At 39.0% G+C, this 23,645-nt stretch overlaps 2 protein-coding genes across 3 annotated transcripts; one reads left to right on the top strand and one right to left on the bottom strand.

Annotated features, from left to right (window-relative positions):
• Positions 1-4,723: 4,723 nt before the first annotated feature.
• Positions 4,724-7,641, top strand: LOC110875313 (probable protein phosphatase 2C 51). The gene is made up of 3 exons (XM_022123510.1): positions 4,724-4,832; positions 5,957-6,187; positions 6,506-7,641. Exons 1-3 carry the CDS (start codon positions 4,724-4,726, stop codon positions 7,615-7,617), a joined length of 1,452 nt encoding a protein of 483 aa, XP_021979202.1. The 3' UTR covers positions 7,618-7,641.
• A 175-nt stretch (positions 7,642-7,816) lies between these two features.
• LOC110877227 (disease resistance protein RPV1) lies at positions 7,817-15,990 on the bottom strand. 2 transcript variants are annotated; one of them, XM_022125387.2, is made up of 8 exons: positions 15,357-15,986; positions 12,491-13,631; positions 12,344-12,409; positions 10,943-11,164; positions 10,096-10,830; positions 9,061-9,664; positions 8,896-8,972; positions 7,817-8,299 (listed from the first exon to the last, which is right to left on the bottom strand). In XM_022125387.2, the coding sequence occupies exons 1-8, from the start codon at positions 15,782-15,784 to the stop codon at positions 8,048-8,050; spliced, it is 3,525 nt and encodes a 1,174-aa protein (XP_021981079.1). In that variant the 5' UTR covers positions 15,785-15,986; the 3' UTR covers positions 7,817-8,047. The 2 variants fall into 2 exon arrangements, with proteins under 2 accessions (XP_021981079.1, XP_021981080.1); XM_022125388.2 differs by lacking the exon at positions 8,896-8,972 and having other exon boundaries at positions 15,357-15,990.
• Positions 15,991-23,645: the final 7,655 nt, after the last annotated feature.

Genomic DNA, 23,645 nt, shown 5'->3' with positions numbered 1-23,645 from the left:
AATGGCGCTAACCCTTGCGCCACTCTAATACTTTTAGAGCAGTTAACGATTTTTCACCAGGAAGAAGGATACGCAATATTTTCTTCTCACAGGGTATATCTATGTGATATCTGGATAATCCAATCCACACTAACTACTGCATCGTATCTACCCAGGATAGCAGGAGGAAGGTCGATGTCGTACACTTGTACCACAAGGTCGAACTTGCATCCCAACGAACATATGAGGTTCTAATTGACTGGCCATCAGCCAATTCTAGAACAAGTTCGGTTTCAAGAAGCGTCGGGGTTACACAGGTCAGAGACGAAGAGATTACTCACCAATCATGTGTAGGCCACTAGGTTGCTATCTACCTGGCGTTGCCCACGCCAAGCCTAAATGCCCTTCCAAGAGCATCATTTCCGGTGTTGTTGTTTTCGTTACGAGAATTTCTAGTACTGCCGTCGTTCCCCTGGTTGTTGTCGTCTTGATTTAACAACGGCCGATCCATGTCGTAGGCACCTCCATCTTCCATACTGTAGGCTATGATTACGAGTTCTTTAATGTTACCATGACTGTGGCCTCTAATGTCGTTGCTTGAAATGGAGCCCTACAATCTTTCACCAACAGGGTCCATCTTATCACATTCCGTGTCACGTCCCAAGGCGCTACTCATTGTGCTGGCAGCTACACATTCCACACCATAGTCCATGGTCATCGTTTATGTCCCAATTAACTCGTAAGAGTTGACTCCCATAAGTCGCTGACTAGGGTTAAGGATTCGGTTGAAGTCAATTTACTGATGTTCGTTGCCGGTAATCAGGGTCGTCCGAATACTAAAGTCAGTAAACTACTACGCTCATCCTCTTGTCCGTCGATCTAGCAAGTTGATTGAGCAATACATGGTGTGTTGTGAGAGTGTTGCAGAGGTGATCGCACTTCGGGACCTAAGCGTCAATACGTTAAGTTCTAGCAAACGAAGGGAAACGAGAAAGGTATAGACCAACTCAAGGACGTTCGGGCAAGCACCTAACATTCTACACAGTTCGCTAGGCGTTCAGATGTGTGTTCAGATAATACTCGATAGCATCAAGATTCGTAAGAATTCAGAGGGGAGTGAGAAGATCACGTTCAAGTAGGAAACAATCACTACTATGACTCCTAGAGATTTGTTACGTTTTACACTGTTCAAATAACGGATCAGAACCCCTTTTTCACTTGTTAAGTCTCACTGGGACTCACATGCACCCCACATTATTATTATGTGTGCACCCACAATGATATTGTGATTTGCATGCTCATCTCAGTTCCTCCTAATTCATGTCAAATGGTTCTTCAAACTCAAATGTCAAACGGGGGTTGTCAAGGTAATAAGATCACAGAAATTCAAAGACTATGGCATACTATCAACGCACCATGATATTGTCCATTTTGGCAGCCAGCACGCTCTTAGTGCCCGCCCCTCAGTTTTAAAATGCATCATAATGTAAGCAAACAATTCATGAAATCATGCCATAGTGACGAGTGTGTGTGTTCGTATGTTGCGTCATAAGCAATTGTGTACTAGTCATGTAATGTATGCAACAAGTGAGAAAAACAAACCTTGCAATCTGGAGCTGAGTGTCATGGTCGTATTCACGTATTCAGGACTTTTCGGTTATAGTCTGGTTTTATAAAAACGTTTTAAAACAAAGTTCACTATAACCAGTGGCTCTGATACCAAACTGTCACACCCCCAAATTACCACACGCGAAAACACCGCAGGACGTGTGACGTACCAGGATCTAGCCACCAATCACATTGAACTCATACAAGATTTTAAATAAACTTTCATTTATTAATATAAAGTATTACAAACAGTAATTACAAATCATCGTATTCAGCGGAAGCATAAATCATTTGTTAAGTGTTTCATAAACCATATGTATGATAACCATTAGACTCGTCTCGCGATTCCATGTTTCTCGACCCGTGACCACTCCAGCATCCCAGACAGCAAGTTCCACATCCACACATACCTAAAACCTGGGAGTATGCACACACGTGTATCAGACAACGCTGGTGAGTTCATAATTTTACGAAAACGTTAGCTACCAAGTGTTTAATTCTGTTCATTGATTCCAACGTTGATAATACCTCGGATACAAGACGGCTCCTGATTTATCTTGCCCTTTCCCCAATGCTCCTATCAAAGCATTGGTCATGACTAGGTCATTAGTTCACACCCGTCCTCTCCGGCACGGGGTGAGGGTGCCAAACCTAAGTAGCGCTACCAACTAATACCTTGTTACCTCTCCGGTAACAAACAACAAGGAGGGACTTTAAAGGTGATAGGACGAGTATATTATCCAACATTCCAGAATTACCACAAGACGTATTCCTCTCAGAAATACCCAATTGATTTACCCAAACCCATCCCTCTCAGGGACGCCCAATGACTGTCCCAACCACCGGGACGCATGCTCAAGAGAAATGAACTCACCTTTGATTTGCTCGGTAGAATTAATTACTCGTTTAACAACAGAGGTCAACCAAGCCCTAAGATAGTTACACATACAATCAGTTTGCATACAAGCACTACACGTATCAAACCACATTGATTCATCAGATAGTGCACACGAATACAAGTATTGGCATTCACCACACCGATACCTTAGACTAAACAGTTAAGCATGTAGTATAATATTCCATCAACCAGGTACGGCCCAATAAAACCTAAGGCCCAACCAGTGTGTGGTTCGTTTACAAGCATGCAGTCTAATGGACTCGAGGCCCGACTGTTTGTGTGATTCACACTTAAGTGTGAATCCACCATCTAAATAAGTTTGTTTAGTCCACACGCAACAGGCCCAACTAACGAAGACCCAGGTACTTACAACCGGGCCCAATACCATATGCGAACATGAAATTACGTCGCAACCCAAGTGTGTGCACATGTGCCCGTTTACCACGTTGTGCGGCCCAAGTTTATTCCAGCTTATGTGTGTGGCCCAAATTCAACAGACCAACTCTAGTGTGTAACCCACATGACAAAACCATAACCTAAACAACTCCCGGCCCAAGTAGGTGAGTAAGCTTATTATCGTGTAATCCATTTAATTTCCAGGCCCAACACGTTAATACCCTCAACTGCATAGCCCAATCCCCTTTTCGAACATGTGCGCCCCATCTGTATAACCCACATAAATTCCCACTAGATTATATAAAACCAATTTACCAATCTATGGCTCAACCTACATCAGTTATTAATTCGCTAAGTATGATACAAGTATTCCATAAGAAAATAATACACTTAATCATATAGTGGGCATTATGAATGCATATTATAACTCATCCCTAATTCAGCATAAAAAATAAAAATCATCACACAATCTTTCACATACTAAGCATCACGTGAGTCACCATTATAAACTAATCATCATACAATTTCGAATTCACATGTATATGTCAGACATGCTTTGAATTCAATTCTCAATTAAATCTCAATCAATTAATAGGCTAAACTGATTGGACCGAATATTTGCAAACAACTCCTTAATTGGACCTCTTTTGATCTTTCACATGCAATAGACTTTTGAATTTAGCCTCATAAGTCTTCACATGCATTCCTATTAATTGATTGAGATATGGGCCGAACACTTAAGGTAACCTGATTGGACCGATAAGCTACTGTTATATCAAAGTCTATTATGAATCACACATCAATCATTATATATTCGATATCAACCCTTTTCATACACAACACAAATTTACAACCAAATACATCACGTAATTAATCTAAAACATACGCAAACCTGATTAAGATATACAAGAACACCGAAATCGAGGGGAGTGGGGTTTCGATCCAAGAAGTCTGTCGTCCAAGATAGAGGGGTGAGGAAAAATAGTAGGGCTTGGTTTATTATATTATGATGATGTGAGGCATAGCAAGGTTACGTATAAAGTAATTATAGTGCCAAAAATCTAATAAGTGGGGCGATCCTAATACCTCCTTGGGTTACAAAACTGGGCCGAATTGATCAAAGAATACGTGAGGTGAGTTGGGCTCAATGATCATTGTGGGCTGATATAGTGTGTAGTTTTAAGGTGTGGATATGTTATCCAGCACATGTGTGGCCTAACGAATGCTAATATGCCACTTAATAAGGTTATCTTACATTTAAGTTTAACAGCGTTAAAACAGAACAGAACGTTTTAATACATAGGAGAGGGATAATGAGAGTTAAGATCACAAGATTAAACGTTGCTAACCTTTGAAAGTTCGGGTTGTCACAATTTACACACAAGTACAAGTCTTATATGCACATCAGTACAAGTTTCTTCTCTCTCTCTACACACACCACTACACAGCCACCATCCCCACCACTGCCCCACCACCATCGCAATACCGCCATCTCCAAACACCCACCACCACCGTCTCACCCCCACCACTGTGACGGAGTCCTCTTTGGCCAATATGTGTTGTACAAAAGAAACCGACTAGAGCACGTAAGTACTTAACAAACCACGTTTGTCCACCACCTGATCTCCACTCCGGCCACCGTCCGCAACCGTCTCCCTCCGCCGCACACCTCCACTCCACCCCCCACTTCACAGACATCACTCTCTCTATTTCACACTCTCTACAGCCTACACACACACACACATCTGTATCTATAATTGATAATTCTCTATCTGTCTATACATTCGGCGAACAAAGGGGAAAACGAAAACGTACTCCTATAATGCCATTTCCACATAAATAATGCACGCTAAAATCCGTCTACCTAACAGTGGACACAACACTCCGTCACCGCCGACATCTCCGCTCAGATCTCCTCGTCTCCGACATCCTCGTGCCGGAAAATCCTCCGGTAAGTTTCGTTTGTCGTTACTAACCGTTCAATCGCTCAACGGATCGCGTGGATCGTTCTATCTATTCTGTTACGTCGCCACCGTGACGGAGTCCTCCATCACCATCATCTTCACCACCGATCATCTAAAAAGGTTCATCTTCACCACCGATCATCTTTTTGTTCCGACTCTCACTCTCTCTGAATCCCTCTCTAAACTGTTTCTCTCTCTAGATTTGTGATGGTGTGTGTGGGAGTTTTGTATAAAAGGAAAGAAGAAGTGAAGAGTGAGAATGAAAATGAAAGACCAGAGAGATAAAAGGGTGAAGAAAGAGAAAGAGAAAGAATGTTTTTTTATTTTTTAAATATTTTAGTCATTTAACAATATTTAACCAAAAAATTCTAACAATGTTATAAAATTGGACTCAAATGGTTAAAGAAAATGCTTATGAAGACTCAGGTCGTTAAACTTTTTGCTTTTGGACTCAAGTGGTTAAAACTCATAAAACACAGGGACTCAAAAAGTAATTTACGCAAGATTATAATAGTATTACTGGTGTGATAACGATTATATAGAATTTTATGTTTTACATTTTTTCGATATTCTAACTCGTATAATATACATGTTTATAATACCTATAGACTAGAATAATAGGGATTTTTTTATATTTAATTCGTACAATAGCAAATGATTTAATACACGTATATGGATGATATGATAAATACCATAATTACTTCTTGAGGTAATTTACCTAATACGCCCTTTAAAATAAATTAAATAATTATAAATAATAAAATATTCGGTAACTTTAATTAATTATTTTTATTTGCATGAATTATTTGTTGCTCAAGACTTTAGTCAAGAGGAATTCTATTTGAGTCTGTATAGGATATATAATTCGTAGGTTAATAAACAGGGTCAGAAGTTTATTTTGTTAACCGTACTTTGAGTTCTAACAAAAAGAAAAAGCGTCGTGTTCAGTATAATCGCAGAATTAAGCAAGCAGTAAAAAAATTCGGAAGCTATTAATCAGGGTGTATAACTGATTGCATATCCAGTTTTTGCTTCTCATCATCGTGTTGATCAGAAAGAATCGTGTACGAGGTTAACATGTATAAAATCATATTCTTTTTATCCGTTTTAGGGTTTGTTACATATACCATTGGCGAATCATCGACGTGTTTGACGGTGTATAAAGAAGGAGGTGCACCGGTGGTCTTCTGGTCACCAGAGTGCCCGAGATGGAGCTTACCAAAACATGATTTAAGGAGACAGTCTACAATAGGGAGATGTCAATCAGCCACACGTCAAGGCCGGCGAAAATATCTTGAAGATCGCACATTCTGTATTGTTGATCTTCGGATTCCCTTTCCAGGTAGTATACATTGCTTTCTTTATAATTGTTTTGATCGATTCTTACTTTTATATTTTGTTACGATGGATATTTTTGTATAACTCATATTAGGAAAAATAAGTTAGTGTTTACATGACATACTCATGTATGACACGGAAAAATAAGTTAGTGTTTACACGACATACTCATGTATGACACAAAGATACAAGGTAGGAATGCTAGGAACTATTTTTGCCTTCTCAAGTCGTTCGATCCTTTGGAAGTTATGTAGAAAATAGTATTGTGTTTCTCATGATCATTAAGACGTTTTACATATGGTTTATTTCTCATGTGTTGCAGGCGCTAATGGTATTAGAGACACATCAGTTGCCATTGTCGCAGTTTTTGACGGACATAATGGCGCAGAAGCTAGTGAGATGGCTTCAAAAACGTTATTGGAGTATTTCACACTGCATACTTCTTTTCTTTTGGATACCACATTTTCTTTTTTGTCCAACATATCAAAGGGAATGTTACCAAATAAGGGGGGACATGGTTATGCCTCTCAAATGCCTGGTGAGCATCTTGGTGATTATGCGCTGCATACCGGAAGGATTAAGTTTACATTGTCAAAAATATTTAGTGAAGATTTCCACTTGGAAATCTTGAAAGAATCTTTGTTGAAGGCGATTGATGATATTGATGCCGGATTTGGTAAGGAAGCTTCTAGATACAACCTAAACTCTGGTTCTATTGCAGCGGTTATATTAATCGCAGATAATCAAATTTTAGCTGCGAATGTTGGAGACTCAAAGGCTTTCCTATGCTCTGAGATGTTTCAATCTCCTCATGAGGCTAAAGCTACGTTATTGAGATTGTATGAAAAGAGAAGACGTGAGGGTGCTTCTATACGCATGAAAGATTATAGAAATGTTAAATTGGGGGGCTTACCCCATTTTGTTGCGAAAGAGTTAACAATGGACCACCATCCCGACAGGGTTGATGAAAGATCTCGAGTAGAAGCGGCTGGCGGTTATGTCTCTGAATGGGCTGGTGTATCCCGAGTCAATGGCCACTTGGCTGTTTCACGTTCTATTGGTGATTTGCCCTTTAAAAGCTTTGGTGTTATATCTGTTCCTGAGGTGACCGATTGGCAACCTTTGACGGCTAATGATAGTTATTTGGTGGCTGTTTCTGATGGCGTTCTTGAAAAGCTGGGCACACAGGATGTATGTGATCTATTATGGGACTTACATACTCCTGCCCCCTTGGAAATGCAATACAGTCCTTCATGTTCATACTCATTAGCCGATTGCATTGTTGATACCGCTCTTGAAAGAGGAAGTATGGATAATGTGGCAGCTGTTGTAGTTCCATTTGGGCTACAGAATTTGTCTACTGTTGGATCCCAAGTGCAGAATTATGTGGACCGACAATCTGGTAATTTGACTATTTCAACTTTTTATTACTAAATGTCTAGTTGGCATCGATATTTGGTTTATATCGACACATTGAAATATACATTTGATTTTTAATACATTGAAATGTCTGGTTGGCATTGCTATTTGATTTATACACAGTTCTTGTTAATTGGATCAATATGCTTTGAACACACAGGTTTATGAAATTCATATGCTTTTTAACACTCAATTTATTGGCAAAACAACATTGTTAATAAACTGAATACTAAACTTAACGCTAGTATCTGAAATTGGAAGAAATTACTATATTATTACAATGACAAGTGACAACCTAATATCTGAAATACAATGATTTGGGAGGATTTTGAATTATGAATACATTTTAGGAAGATTCACATCGACCACTGCCAATCAACATCTTTGGCACTTTGCAGGGTTGAACTCCAGACCAGCAATAACATGTACCGGCATGGCGACACCTTTACCCATTGTGTAACCTCTTCCTCGACCTGGACTCCGAATAGTGACCATAATTAACGGATAAAATATCAACCATGTTCTCAAATTCTCTTACACAAGTTGCCACTGCTATAGGATCAGCATGTCCTACGACAATTAATCGTTTTATTTCTTTGCGAGTGGAAACATATTCAACTCCCTCAACGCTAGATACCGCCTTCTCTATCTTGTTTATTTCACTTTCACTGTTAAAGTCAACTCCCAGCACAATTTCCTGAAATATACACAAAGTGTAATTATATTCTGGTATCACGAGTTTTACTATTAACATTAAGACTAGTAGATAACACTTAACAATGTGAAAAACTTCATGACAATACTATTCTCGGGTCAAATTTTGGGAATATTTCATCTATAATACCAAACGGGTCGGGCCATGGGTCAAAACGGGTTAGGGTCAGAACGGGTTTCGGGTCGGAACGGGTTGGTTAAAAATGTTTTTTTAAAGAGATTGTACATCAAGGGGCAATTTTGTTCGGTTCGAAACGGTACGGGTCGAAACGATTCGGGTCGAAACGGTTCTCGTCGAAACGGTTCGCGTCGAAACGGTACGGGTCGACACGGTTCGCGTCTAAACGGTATGGGTCATGGGCCGAAACCGTTCGCATCGAAACGGTACAGGTCGAAACGGTACGGATTGAAACGGTTCGGTTCGGTTCGAAACAGTACAGTTCGAAACGGTACTGGTTGAAACGGTACGGGTCAAAACGGTTCCAAATGCATTTATTAACATCAAATATTCATTTATATGAAAACAGTTAATGGATTAAACATATCCATGCCAAAAATAAATAATAAGGTATATCGTACTTTGGGATAGGCGTCTATGTAACTTTTCAGCACCCAAGATAGCCCTGACTCACGAGTTTTCCTCCATCCTAACGAATCTGAGTATTTTGATATTAATGAAATCAACATTTGCAGCTTAATATGGACTAAAAACATCCTCTATAAACATCTCAATGAAGAACTTACCTGTATAGTGAACATTGTCACCAAACAACAGTTTCAACCGATATGAGGTATCGGAGTAAAAGAAATCACGGCGGCAAAGATAGTAGCCCCCTGTAGTCACCTCGAATTCAGACAGATCTCCACCAATAACTTCTTTCCCTTTGATCGTGGTATTTTCACAGTTTTCTTCTTCCTTAATTTCATCATCATCATCTGTATACACAAGGCTGCCACCACACCCGCTTACTATCATCATTCCTTTCTCCCAGAAGATATCTATAGTGACTTCATCGCCAACGTCTAATATGTTTCCAATTGGCCAGTAGCTTAACCACACAACATCTTCATCAACACTGGGTTTGCAGTAGACCACAGGGTTGTATATCCAAGTAAGACCCTTGGTTGTGTTGCTGACTTTGGCCAACAATATCCACCAATCGGTATCCTTGTAGCCTGATGATCTGTATAAGCAACTCACACTTAAACCTTGAATCTTGTCTTTCTTTTGATGCAAAGGCACACGAAAGGATAAGGATGCAGATGATGAAGTATATTCATATGTTGTCATGCTTTGATCCTTTATGCCTTGTAGATAGGTGCTCATTATACCATATTCATACAACATCTACACCACACAAAATTCAGTTAGGGGCTGTTTGGCAACATATCTGAATGGTTAAGTGCTGAACCAGTAAAAAGGTCTGAACCATTAAGTGTTGAACCAGTAAGAGGTCTGAACCATTAAGAGCCTGTATAATGGTTAACCGTTCAGAGGCAAATGCCTGACCAATTCAGATTAGAGGTCTGAACCATTCAGACTCTGTATAAATCTTAACTATTCAGAGGCAAATGTCTGAACCATTCAGACGTCTGCTCGTGAAACAAACAGTCTGAACCATTAAGTGCTGAACCAGTAAGAGGTCTGAACCATTAAGAGCGTCATTAAGAGGTAAACAAACGGCCCCTTAGTCATCAAACAATATTCAGGCAGGATATAGATGTGTGCTTATATATGTACATGTGTGTGGTGTTTTGAAAGAAATTAAGAGAAATAACCTGGATACGCCTATCTCTGCCTTTAGTAATATCATCACCGACAAGGTCCACCTTATGATCTTGATATGCTTTGATCCACTGCATGTGACCCAGATCTGCTTCATCAATTTTTGCTACGGGCACTAATTTGAAAAGCCCTTGAATTTCAGATAGTTTGAAACAGCCTTTATATCCAAACTCCCGCAGACTGAAACGACCTGATTGGAATGTTATTCTCTCTAGCGATGTACACCAATCTATACACAATTCCTCTAGCGTACTTGGGAGACATAGAAGAGACTTCAGGTTTGGACAAGAATACAGGTTTAGCAACCGAAGCATTTTAAGATCGATGTTATTAGGCATGTACTCAAATAGATTACCCCTTAAACTCAAGTTAAATAACGATTGGGCATGGAATACCACACGATCATGATTGTTATTATCAAGATTGCAGTTTGCAAGATATAAACTCTTTAACGACGGGGGCAAGAAAAGCAACAATGGCTGTTCTGGAATTCCTCCACCATGTTGATTCACATATTTTTTGCTCGGTAAAGCCTTCCATGGTTTGGTGCACCCTGATAAATCCAATAGAACAAGACTCTCAAGGTCTCCTATGGTTTTACAAACATGAGTCAGACTACTACAGCTCTGGAGGATCAAAGTCTCAAGCTTAGGGAGCAGGCTGAGTTTGCAGATGCTGACAAGTTTGCCACACTGTTTAAGATTTAGTATCTTGAGTGAATTAAGAACCTATTCCAAGAAGAAGAAGAAGTTAAAATTACGATTGAACATTTAATTGAAGACTGTCCAAAACAGAAAAGCTAAAAGATCAAGTGATAACAGACGATCAAATTCGTTGTACCATGGGGGCTTCAAACTTTTCCATGTGTCCATAACTCATATCTATAGCTACCAAGCTGCTCATGAATAAGCCAGAGGGTATAGTTTTTAAATTACATCCATGCCAGCACAACCATCTTAACTCCGGAAAGTTCTTGTAGGACCCAGTGAGTTTCACATATTTGAGCCGGAGCAATTTTAGTTTGTCCATGTTTTTAAACGCACTTGTTTTAAGAGGCAACACCTACAAATTTAAGAGGCAACACCTCATATCAGGAGTTAAATGCGTTAAAAGTTAAGGTAAATGCCCCAACTATCACAATCCTTTAATTACTATTGAAAACAACATAATTAAGTAGAATCAGAAATGATAACACGAGAAATTCCTTATCATTCAGGTTATAGTGGCAATCATGGCCTATGCAGTTAATGCGGTAAAATATCGGATATCGGTCAAGGACCGATATTTGAAATATAGGTTATCTCGGTGAGATATCGGTGGGATATCGGTAATTTGAATATAATGCAGAATTTATATGTATAGCAATTTAACACCAATAATTCAGTGATATATCGGTTATATCGGTCAAATATTGGTGATATATCGGCTATATCGTTCAAATATCGGTGATATATCGGTTATATTGGTCAATATCACTGATAATATCGGTACCGATATTTGACACCGATATTTTACTAAGGGACCGATATGACCAATATAACCGATATTAACTGCATAGATCGTGGCAATTGCTTAGTCTCTAAGCTGCGACTTAAAGAGCACTATATGTTAATAGCAGAAAATAACCACCAACTTCATGGCAACCATTAGAGGCACTAATGCTTCCCTGATTCTTTATGGTAACGACGTTCGTAAAAGCAAACAGTAAAAGAAGCATATGAAAGAGACATTTGAATGGTGTTTTTCTCATAATGTCAGTATCATCAACCCTTCATCCACCCTGGCTAGTTTACTGTTTTAAAACCGTAAACCCAACCAGTACCCGACCGCAACTGAATTAGTAACTCCTTCCTTGATACTGGTTAAAAATATAATTTGACAAGTCAGAGCCTAAAAGTAAACATAGTTTGTTGAGTTGTTACATACCAAACAAGAGAACACAACCCAAAAGACTAGTCTGGTGGGCGAGAGAGCCCATTTGGTATATAAACCCCACATTAATTGCCCATACAACCAATGTGGGACAAGTCCCATACCTTGCAATGGTTTCGATCCATAACATGAGGCCTTCAAATTGAACACAAAAAGAAAATGGAATTATGATATCCTTTTGACAAAACTTAAGTTTTGTGAGTGCGGAACACATTTGATCTTTAGGACCCAATTCCCGTATTGATGTATAAAAATTATCATCTATTAAGAAAATCTTAGTATATATTGGCAAGTACTTATTTGTCTTGCCTCTGATCTCATCCCTTGGTCAACCTTTCGCATGTCGAGTGCCAGACCTTCAATTGTATCCGAACCCTAATGAAGAAATACATAAAATTAGAGAATATTGCTAGTTGAAATATAAGAGCGTGGAATGGAATATAAGAAGCACATTACATCTCCTTTTTTCAACAAACGGTAAGACTCATCATCATGCCAGACTCTACTACGTCTTACAGGATCTTTGGACTCTTCGCAAACTATTTTTTTGCCCATATCTTGAAGCAATTGATGCATCATCAGTTCACCACCAGGTGAAACAGTAAGAAGGCATCTATTAATGAGGGTCACGATCCCAGATTTTGCATGCAAGTCATCCTCTAATATCGATATGACGTCTTCTTCATCTTCGCCAACAAAGAAACAAGCAATATGCAGAAACAACTCTTTATGACTGGCAAGTGGCAAGGAGTCAAAGCTCTTTTGTAGTACACCTTGGATTTTAGAATGAAGATCTCCTTTCAACGAAATCAATGCATTTGTCATACTTCTCCAAATTTCTGTCATGTTATTTCTCCTCCATGGGTCTTCATCACTAACATATAGAGAAGAACCTAATACTTTAAGAGCTAGGGGGTTTCCTGCACAATACTTTGATAATTGCATTGCGAGCTCCTTAAAACCTTCCATAGGAGTTTTGGATCCAAAAGCATGCCAACTTAAAAGCTCTAATGATTCAAGATCATTCAACAATTTGAGTTTGTGCACCCAACACCTCAAAGATATAGATCGAAACCATGCTTGTATATCTAGAAGTCTTGTTGTTATTATGATCTTGCATTCAGTAGGGAACAAATTTGTTCCAAGTAAAGTGTTCAATTCGTCTGGGTCATCGATGTCATCAAGAACTATAAGTGCCCTTTTCATTTGCAAGGCGTTCTCAATCTTACGTGTACCTTCAGAAGCAACAGATATCATTATCTTCCTTTCCCCTAAAACATCTCTGAGAAGTTGTTTTTGTAGCCCAATCGGACCACAAGGTTGTTTGTAGTATTTTCCAATCTCTTCAAGAAAACTGTTGCTTTCAAAATTTTGCTTGTGTGAGTTATAAATATATTGGGCCATTGTTGTCTTGCCACTACCTCCCATGCCACAAATTGCTAGAATGTTTGTATTGGATTGCTCATCTTTCAACCATGAACTGATAACTTCAGCTCGAGTCTCCATTCCAGTTAGATGGGCTGGAGTGCTAAGATGTTTCAAGTCTAGTTTACAACTGACTGTGTGAACCACTTTTGCAATAAATTCCGTTTCAGACCTAGAACATAAGAAAGAGGAACAATAGCACATTCAGACATCACATTCCAACTTCTAAAAATATCAATTGATACAGTTGTTCCCAAAAAGTGTTTTCGCGCTATAACGTGTGCAGCAGGTGGAAAGATGTTTCATACCAAGTTTGTTGGAAAGTCAAACAAACGTTTTTTTGTTAAAAACTCTTCCACGACTCCTTTTGTATTATGAATGAACAGCACGCAAAATTACACTACCCCCTAAGCCCACAAGCGGGGAAACCCCTGTTAGATCCACACAGGCATGTTTTCCTCTTACCCACGTTCCTACCATACCTAACTAGGGTTGTTCATAGCCAAGCCGAGCCGAGCTAGGACAAGCTCAGGCTCGGCTCGATTATAAACCGAGCTGGCTCGGCTTGGTTTGGCTCGATTTTAAACATGAAAATTAATACATAGCTCTCAAAATTCGGTATTCTAAAATATTATTCAATACTTCAAAATAACATATTCAAAATAAGTTTAACCTAATACATTACAAGCCAAAATCACGTTCAACAACGCAAAACAAGTTTTATATTTCAAGTAAATACAATATTTGTTCATTAGCACGACAATCAACCTTTAAATATGTCGTAGATATCAAACTACAAGCCTAAATACATGTAGGCAAAAGATCAAATACAAATAATCTTAACATACTAAACATACAAATGGAAGGAAAACCCAAAAAGACAAGGTGGCATTTTTGTAATTACCACCAACTATCAAAGTTACAACCAAAAATACCTAAAAAAACACAAATTTTTTTTTAACATTTTTTATTAAAAAATCGCTACATTTCGTTAGCAAAAAAAAAAAAAAAAAAAAAAAAAAAAAAAAAAAAAAAAATTTTTTTTTTGCTGCTACTAAAAGTAGCGATTTTTTAATAAAAAAATGTTAAAAAAATAAAATAAAATAATTTGTGTATTTTTTTTTATTTTTTTAGGTTTTTTGGGGGGTTTAGTTTTTAGCATTTTAGCTTGGGTGTGGGGGGGGGGGGTTTAGGTTTTTTTTGGGGGTGGGGGGAGTGGTTAGGTTTTTTTAGGTATATTTGTAGAGTAACTTTGATAGTTATTGATAATTACAAAAATGCCACCTTGTCTTTTTGAGTTTTCCTTCAATTTGTATGTTTAGTATGTTAAGATTATTTGTACAAGAACTTTACCCAATACATGTAAATAATAATCACTTTTTTTGTAATATATTATATGTATATAAAAATAAAATATATTATAAGTAAAATAATTCGAGCTAAGCCGAGCCGAGCTACCAACCGAGCCAATTTGGCTCGTCACGACCCGAGCCGAGCCGAGCTGAGCTAGGCTCACTTTCTAACCGAGCCGAGCCGGCTCGGCTCACTTTCAAACCTAGCCATATCGAGCGAGCTTTTTCCGAGCTAAATCCGAGCAAGCCTCAAGCGAGCTCCGAGCCGCGAGCTTTTTGAACAGCCCTATACCTAACAATTAAATAAAATCCTACATAATTCTTAATCTAAACAAAACAACCCACTCAAAGACTCAACCAATTAAATTGACTCTAAGTAAACCTATGAAGTGGCTACAGGGAACATGAAGAATTAAACAAATTTGATAAGAAGCATTGACTCCTAATCAATTTTAATCCAAGCAATTACCAAACTAATTAGCACTGGATCTAACAGCAACAACTGATAAAACATTAATAAATAAAAAAAAAAGCATATAATATACCCTGAAAGAACCAAGCCAGTCAAATTAGCAACCTCTGTTAATGCTGCCTTCCACCGCCTCACATCATCCAATATCCATTTTGACCCTTCTATAGCAAAACTTCGTGTTTGGTTCCTAACATCCGATGGATCAACATGATAAAAAACAGGTAAAACAAAATGATTACACTTCCTCCTTTGTTCTAAGATCAACCAAAGTTCATCAAGACACCATCTGGACTTGGCGTATTTCTCGGACAATACAACTACAGAAGCCCTCGATTCGATTATTGCGGTCTCGATTTCGGGCTTGAGTTCTTGGCCTCTGTCGATTGCATCATTATCTCTGAAAGTTCGAAGTCCTGCCCTCAATAATCTATCGTAGAGATGATCGGTGATAGAATAACGAGTATCTTCACCTCGAAAGCTTAGAAAAACGTCGTACCTCATTGTTAGATAAAGAAGTTGAGAAAGGAATACAAATGCCTGAAAAATATTGTAAGTAACTGTACCGACTCCGGATTGGCGTTTGCAAGTGGGAGTTGACCGAGACACACATCCACATATGAGTTCACGTGGGTCCAGAGTGGCTCAATTCACGCAATCTGTTTTAGGGTGGGTGGGGTGGTTAAACAAACACACATTTTTTATTTAGCCAATCATGTCAAGTTCTCTACTCACCTTTTATTAAGAGTTAGATAACATTTGGTACGAAGGAATATAGGCGGAATGGAATAGATCATTCTATTGAAATGAAAATAAACATGTTTGGTTATCAAGTGGTAATGGAATGGAGCATTCCATAAGAAATGTAAACCTTCCAAAAATAATAATTTTCATTCCTTTGTAAGGTGGTGTTTTTTTTCATTCCTTCAAGGAATGGAAAGATATATTATTATTATTATTATTATTATTATTATTATTATTATTATTATTATTATTATTATTATTATTATTTTGTTTACCATCCGTCGTCACCCACCTCCGCCGCTACCAACCGTCACCCACCATCCACACCTCCGCCCCCGCCGTCACTCGCCACCACCCACTACCACCGACACCACCGAGCCACAGCTGCCACCCACACCGCCTCCGCCGTCAGCCGCCACCCACCTCCACCACCAACCACCACCGTCTCCGTCACCCACCACCGCCCCCGTCACCCACCACCATTGTCGTCGCCACCACCTACCACTGCCCCCGCCACCACCCACTGCCAGCACCTCCGACCATCGCTACCATTGCCACCTATCACCACCCACCACCACCGACTACCGTCACTCATCACCGATTTTATTTCTTCGTCTATTCTTTCCTACCAAACAACACAAAGTAATGATTCATTTCATTCTCACATGGTAACCAAACAAGACATGGAATGGTAATGATCCATTCCATTACATCGTCCATTCCATTACCTCGTACATTTCATTCACCCGTCTATTCCATTACGCCATACCAAACAGACCCTTAGAGTATTCACATCCTCGGAATCAAAATATGGAATTAAAATATGTGTGTGACGTTTTTAAAATATAAAGAGTATAAAAAGTGATTGTAAGTGGGGGAGAGAGAAAATATTACTATTCATCTGTATATTTGGGGGGACACTGTTCACCCACTATAACTTTTTAATATATATTGAAAGTGGTTGTGAGTGAAGGAGAGAGAAAAAATGTAATGATAAAGGTATAAAAATATTATTTAATTGAAAATGAGAGGGAAAAAGTATTTGTTTTTAGTGGAAATATATTGATATAAGAGTTGTTTTTTAGTGGAATGTATGTATATATTTTTAGGGAGCTCGATGTGAATGCTCTTAAATGCCATTTTAGTCCGGTTTGAGTCATTTTGGCAGTTCAGTCTAAATGTTTCATTTTTCGCCTGTGGGTTCAAAAAGGTTTCACCATTGCTATTTTAGTCCATTAGGTTAACTTTATCCATTTTTTCTGTTAACGAGAAGGGTGTAGGTCCACCCGGAGGATCGAGTAACCTCTATTCCCTGTTTTCCGACAAACCCGACAGTGCGGAATCCAAACGGGTAAGTTAAACCAAGTTACGAACACGTAAAACACAATATTCACCGATTAACACTCCAATGTATTAATATAGAAAACAGTTACAAAGCAATGTTTACAAGATGCTCTCATAAACTCTCAGTGTGTGTGTGTGTTTACAGTGTTCGCTCCGAAATCTATTCAGACTTCTCTCTAAGTGTTTCTGTCTGATGTCTGTGCTTATATAGTAGATGAACGACGAAATCAAGTTCCTGACGAAAACCCATTGACGAAATCCAATATTCGGACGAAATCCCTTGATTTCGTCCCATGTGTTTTCGTCCATGATGTGTCTTCGTCACCTATGGTCTTCGTCCAACATGATGAAAGCCCAAGTCTGATGGAGGCCCAATATTAGTTGATTGGCCCAACAAAAACAAATGATCCAATCGTGCATTAGATTTGTGTTATCAGTTGTCATGCATGTGTGACATCAATTTCTCAAATTCATATTTGTAAAGTTTAGTCAACATGTGACATCATCATGATGATGTCATGGTGATGTGTAAACGAGAAATTGGTTCGCGGCTCTCCATGCTTCACGTGTGGAACTCTGGGGCGCACGACGGAAGAATGTCGTGACGTTGGGCTTGAGCCGAACCTAACCGGGTCGAACCGAACCGAGTCGAACTGAACCGAGTCGCGTCCACATAATATGTATCAACAAACTCCCTCTTGGACGCTACTCGTGAGGTTCGTCTTCCATATCTTCCATGTCGGAGGATCTTCAAAGTCTTCACGTGTCGCAAGTAGAAAGTATATCAACAAACTCCCATTTTCATTTAGGAAGTGTATCAATAAACTCCCCCTTTGATTATGCTTGTGAATCTTTTGATCTTTAATGCTTGAGATCCTTGTGGTGTTGATGATTGATCAGCGGCAACTCGATCATCTTTATCATTTGAGTGCCTTCACGCCGTGTCTTCATTCCGAAGCTTTTCATCTAACACGTTCTCTTCGCCTTTAGCATCTGCACATGCAAGAAATCTAAACACGTAATGAGAACAACTGCTTGGAATATAGTTAACATTAAACAAATGACACACATGTGACCATGTTTTCAACTACCGTCCGACAATTTAGCTTGAAAAGTTAATAAATTTTTCAATTTTGATTATTAACTTTCAAAACTTGCAAACTCTGACCGTTTATGAAGATTCAGTCGTTTTGGTTTTCATCAGATTTCAGGCAACGAAGACTTGAGTCCCAACATCGGTTAATCAAAACGAAAGCAAAAATGAAATCTTTTTGATTTTTAGAAAGTTTATATTAAAACACACCTAAAATCTTTTTGGATTTTTGAATATTTCAAACTTAAAGACTAAAAGCAGTAAATAAATATATACAGAGTTGCAGAAACTATGAAATGTAAATATATACAAACATTCTTTTTGCGAGTTTCAAGGGTAAGAGAATCATATCAGTGTACGGTCATGCCAAAACGCTCTTGTTATTCTTTTTGTTAACAATTAGATAAACATCCTATAACGATTATCGGTATTGTTATCCACATAAGCTCAACTTATCATATGTAATCATTGCGAGGGGATACGTTAAGGTATGATTTATACTTACCGACCGGTGTTCATCCACATCACGACACATTCCCGTATCAAGGTATGCACGAGAGTTCATCTCACTGGTGAGTATACCATTTATCATCTGTTTGACCGTATATGAAAATGTGAGAAACTCACTTATTTTGATTGAAAACAAGCCCTATGTGATAGAATCACTTATTGATGAGGAACTTGATTTTCAGATGCATGAAGGGCACAAGAGCAAGTCCATGAACAGGTCAGTACAAACGTACAGCAAAGAGACGAACTTGACTCCCGGATAAATGTGATATATTATCACTTATTTTGTGGACATGTGATTGTTGATCACTTATTGAGGTCGTATGCAGTATGTACACGTATGTATGATATCATGGAAGATCTAGACTTCGTCTCTGTTTGTTTCGGTAAAAGAAACAACCATGATACCCAGATGATAAACAGCATAAAGACCACATATCTCAGAACCTCGGCAATCTCTCAAACGAAATTTCGGTACTAAGACCATATGCCAATGAGTGGTTCCTACCTGGTCTTCAGTCGATTTAAGTTTATATCACCCTGCACACTTTAAGATGATTGTGAGCCTACCGATACATCTTATATAGAGCTGCTTAACATTTTTCATTTTGCATTTCAGTTTAAAGAGGTTTCAACAGACCACTGATGTACTATCATTTTTTCTTTTGCTCGCCAGGAAACTCATTTTTGTTTTTCTATTGTTTTTGAGTTTTGAAATTTTTCGATGTTTTTGAATTTTTCAAATTTGGAATTACTCCCTCTAAAATCAACAAACTTACAATAATTTAAAAAACATAAAGATATTAACAAAAATGATTTTCCAATGTGGATTACTCTTGCTTGACCTTAATGCCGTTTACCAATAATAAAAAGTCAAATCTTGATTTATCAAATGCTTTGGTAAAAAGGTCGGCACGTTGGTCATGGTATGGACCTTAACAACATCGATTAGCCTTTTATCAAAGCAATCATGTGTGAAGTGATACTTAATTTCGATGTGTTTGGTCTTTGAATGCTGCACAGGATTTCTAGTGATAGATAAGGCAGCAGAATTATCGACTAAAATAGGAGTAGTTAGGAATTCAAAACCGTAATCACGCATTTGCTGTTGAATCCACAGGACTTAGGAGAAACAACTTGAGGTAGCAATGTATTCAGCTTTGCATGTTGATGTAGCGACACAAGTCTGCTTCTTACACTGCCATGTTACGAGGCGATTTCCTAAAAACTGGCATCCAGCCGTTGTGGATTTGCCGTCGATTTTGCATCCGCCAAAATCAGAATCACTGAAAGCGACTAAGTCAAAGTTATCATCCTTAGGGTACCATAGACCGGTGTCTGGGCAACCCTTTAAATAACGAAAAATCCTTTTTACAGCTGCAAGATGTGAGGCCTTCGGGTTCACTTGATATCTGGCTAGCATGCATGTTGGATACGTTATATCTAGTCTTGATGCTGTGAGGTACATAAGGGATCCAATCATCGCGCGGTAGTATGAAGAGCTAACGAGTTCACCCTTCAAGTCTGGATTATTTCCATGATTTTGCTGCAGTGGGGTACCAATGGGCAATGTGTCGGACATCTGGAATCGGTTCTAAATGTCTTGAACATACTTAGTCTGATGGATGAAAATCCCAGACTTCGTTTGTTGCACTTGCAAGCCCAAAAAGAAAGTCATCTCCCCCATAGCGCTCATCTCGAACTTATCCTGCATTACACGCTCGAAATCCCTACACATAACATTGTTAGTAGAACCAAATATAATATCATCCACATATACTTGTACCAGTAGAAGATCTTCATCTTGTTCTTTTATGAAGAGAGTACAATCGATAAAACCTCTGCGAAATCCATTCTCCAACAGGTAATTAGATAAGGTTGCATACCAGGCTCGTGGTGCTTGATGTAGACCATAGAGAGCTTTGTTCAGCAACCAAACCCGATTGGGATGGATATGATCTTCAAAACCTGGAGGCTGTTCAACATACACCTCTTCTTCGACTAGACCATGTAAGAATGCACTTTTGACGTCCATCTGGTAAACCTTGAATCCTTTGAATGAGGCATAAGCCAGAAAGATCCGAATTGCTTCCAGACGTGCAACAGGTGCATACACTTCGTTGTAGTCTATACCTTCAATCTGACGAAAACCTTGAACGACCAATCTTGCTTTGTTTCGAATAACGATTCCATGGTCGTCCTTTTTGCATTTATACACCCAACGGGTACCAATCTTCTTGTAATCAGCAGGTTTCTCTACGAGCTTCCAGACACCAAGTTTCTGGAATTGTTGCAGTTCTTCCTGCATTGCTTCAACCCAAGAGTTATCTTTCAAAGCTTCTTTCCAAGTTCTTGGCTCTTCCTGTGAGACATAACACACAAAAGACCAATAGTTTTGTTGACCAGATTCTCGAATCGCCGCATACAAGCCTGCGTTGTTGTTGTTTCGCAACATGTTTCTTGTTTGAATGCCACTATGTGCATTACCAATGATGTTTTGTTGAGGATGGGTTGTAACACCCCCAAAATTCCACCTGCGGAAACCCTGCGAGGCGTGTTACGCATCAGAGTTCGAGCCACCAATCACATTGAACCAATGACAAATATTTAAATAAGTCATGACATTGAATACTAAAATAAGATGTCAAATATCAATTCTCAAAAGTTGTGTAGCGGAAGCATGTAATAAGTTGTTTAGCAATTGTTTCATAATAATACTTAAAACCAATGTATCAAATGTAAGTTAACCCAAGAGCCTCGATCCATGACCACTCCAGCACTCCCAGATAGCAAGTCCGTGTTCCAAATGTTAATGACCTACAAGCATGCAAACAAGTGTGTCAGACTACGCTGGTGAGTTCAAGGTTTGGTTAACGTGTTGAGTTACCGGATGTATGTTAATGCGATTCAATGTTGCGTTACGATGTTGCTCATGTTAGATACCCCAGGGAGTGTGCCCATGTGTATCCGGGGAGTGGTTACCCCTTAACGACTGTTTGCTATGCTGCCATCGTTAGATACCCTAGGGAGTGTGCCCATATGTATCCGAGGAGTGTGCCTCTAACAACCATAGCCATACCCAGATAATTAGTTCACGCCCGTCCTTACGGCCCGGTGTGAGGTTTCCCACCTAATAGCGCTATCAACTAATTACCCCATTGCCCTCCAGGCAATAACCAAAACCGATTAAGTTGTTTACCCAATGTTTCCCTTCCAAATGTTTACCAGTTGTCCCCAAACCACTGGGACGCATGCTTGAGAAAATGCAATGAACTCACCTGGGGTTGCTCGGTATGATACACGAAAAGGTTCAGTTAAGCTACAATGTAATCAACCACGTCCTAGCATGTTTATCATACAAGTCAGGTTTGTATTCAAGTATTGCACGTATGTTCTACACGTATCGTAACAAGTTGTGTACAAGTATTGACCATTGTATTCACGTATAAGCATAGCAGTTCAACAGTAACCTTACATAAACAAAGTCCAATATGCGACCCAATCAGCTGGGCTCGTAACAGTGTGCAAGTCCAACAGTGTGTATGTGTGTATGGTCTCGAGTCGAGACCAGAGATCTCGAGTCGAGACTAGACGGTCTCGGGTTGTACTGGTTTCACAGTCTCGAGTCGCAACAGGGTAGTCTCGAGTCATCATGTTCTAGCCGAGATCACACGGTCTCGAGTCGCAACCGGACCCGCAACCGTGGTCTCGGTTTGTGCTGTTTTGTGTTGGTGTGTTGGTCTCGAGTCGAGACATTGAGTTCTCGACTCGCAATCCAGGCTGTAACTGATTGCCTTTGTTGCCGTTTATGATTTCCGTGATATCAGCTAACATCTTTGGCAGTTTCACTAATCAGATCGAACACAATCATTAATCATCATTCAACCGTATTCATCATTATCAAATCAAGAACACTAATCAATATCCTAATAACATATAATCGGACCATGTGATTTACGAATCCAAGGACTAGCATGCAACCCTATATCATGTGTGAAATAAACCAATTAATCACAAGAAACTCACATCGAATGTTGATCCCTATCAATGATGTTTAACAGTAGCTATACCCCAACCCCTAATCTCACTCGATCCCTTCCCCATGCACATAACTGCTAGTGTTTTATTCAGCAATAATTATAACATAACACCCTAAATCAATCCATCATGTGTGCTTTACTTTAAGATTTAAATTAACTATTTATGGCTCCCATAACAATATTCAATAACCCTCATCGATAATTCACATGGATGCAATCAAATTCAATCCATAGTCACAGGTTACAATTATTGGATGATCATAATTAAATTCATGTGACCTAATCATCACATAATCTACATGCACAACCTTGTCACTCAATAAACATCAAAATAAAATTATTACTACATGCTATAAAAAAACTACTAACCTACAAGACTTTATCGGCTGAGATAGTGCTTCGATAGGGTGTTTTCACGGCCGCCGATGGTGGGGAAAAATAGGGTTGTTAGGTTGCAAAAGTGAGATAAGAAAGTGGGTACGTATAATTACTTTATAAAGCCAATCTCCAAGTAAGTGGGTCGGTTGTGAATTTATAAGGCCAATGTTCAATTAAATAATTAAGTGGGTCGGTTGTGAATCACTAATCAAATTGTGGTTTGGGCCGATTACTTTACCAAGCAGGGCAATGATTT

Source organism: Helianthus annuus, chromosome 9, assembly GCF_002127325.2.
Source record: "Helianthus annuus cultivar XRQ/B chromosome 9, HanXRQr2.0-SUNRISE, whole genome shotgun sequence".
In the NCBI taxonomy this organism is placed as follows: domain Eukaryota; kingdom Viridiplantae; phylum Streptophyta; class Magnoliopsida; order Asterales; family Asteraceae; genus Helianthus; species Helianthus annuus.
This window is presented reverse-complemented; position numbering and strand designations above follow the sequence as displayed.

Bases quoted from the DNA above. Each gene is read 5' to 3' on its own strand.
- LOC110875313 (XM_022123510.1), top strand. From the start codon at position 4,724: ATGCACGCTAAAATCCGTCTACCTAACAGTGGACACAACACTCCGTCA. The intron at 4,833-5,956 runs GTAAGTTTCGTT...TATCCGTTTTAG, and splicing joins TCGTGCCGGAAAATCCTCCG to GGTTTGTTACATATACCATT. The intron at 6,188-6,505 runs GTAGTATACATT...CATGTGTTGCAG, and splicing joins TCTTCGGATTCCCTTTCCAG to GCGCTAATGGTATTAGAGAC.
- LOC110877227 (XM_022125387.2), bottom strand. From the start codon at position 15,784: ATGAGGTACGACGTTTTTCTAAGCTTTCGAGGTGAAGATACTCGTTAT. The intron at 13,632-15,356 runs GTATATTATATG...CTTATGTTCTAG, and splicing joins ACTGGCTTGGTTCTTTCAGG to GTCTGAAACGGAATTTATTG. The intron at 8,973-9,060 runs GTAAGTTCTTCA...CAAAATACTCAG, and splicing joins TGACAATGTTCACTATACAG to ATTCGTTAGGATGGAGGAAA.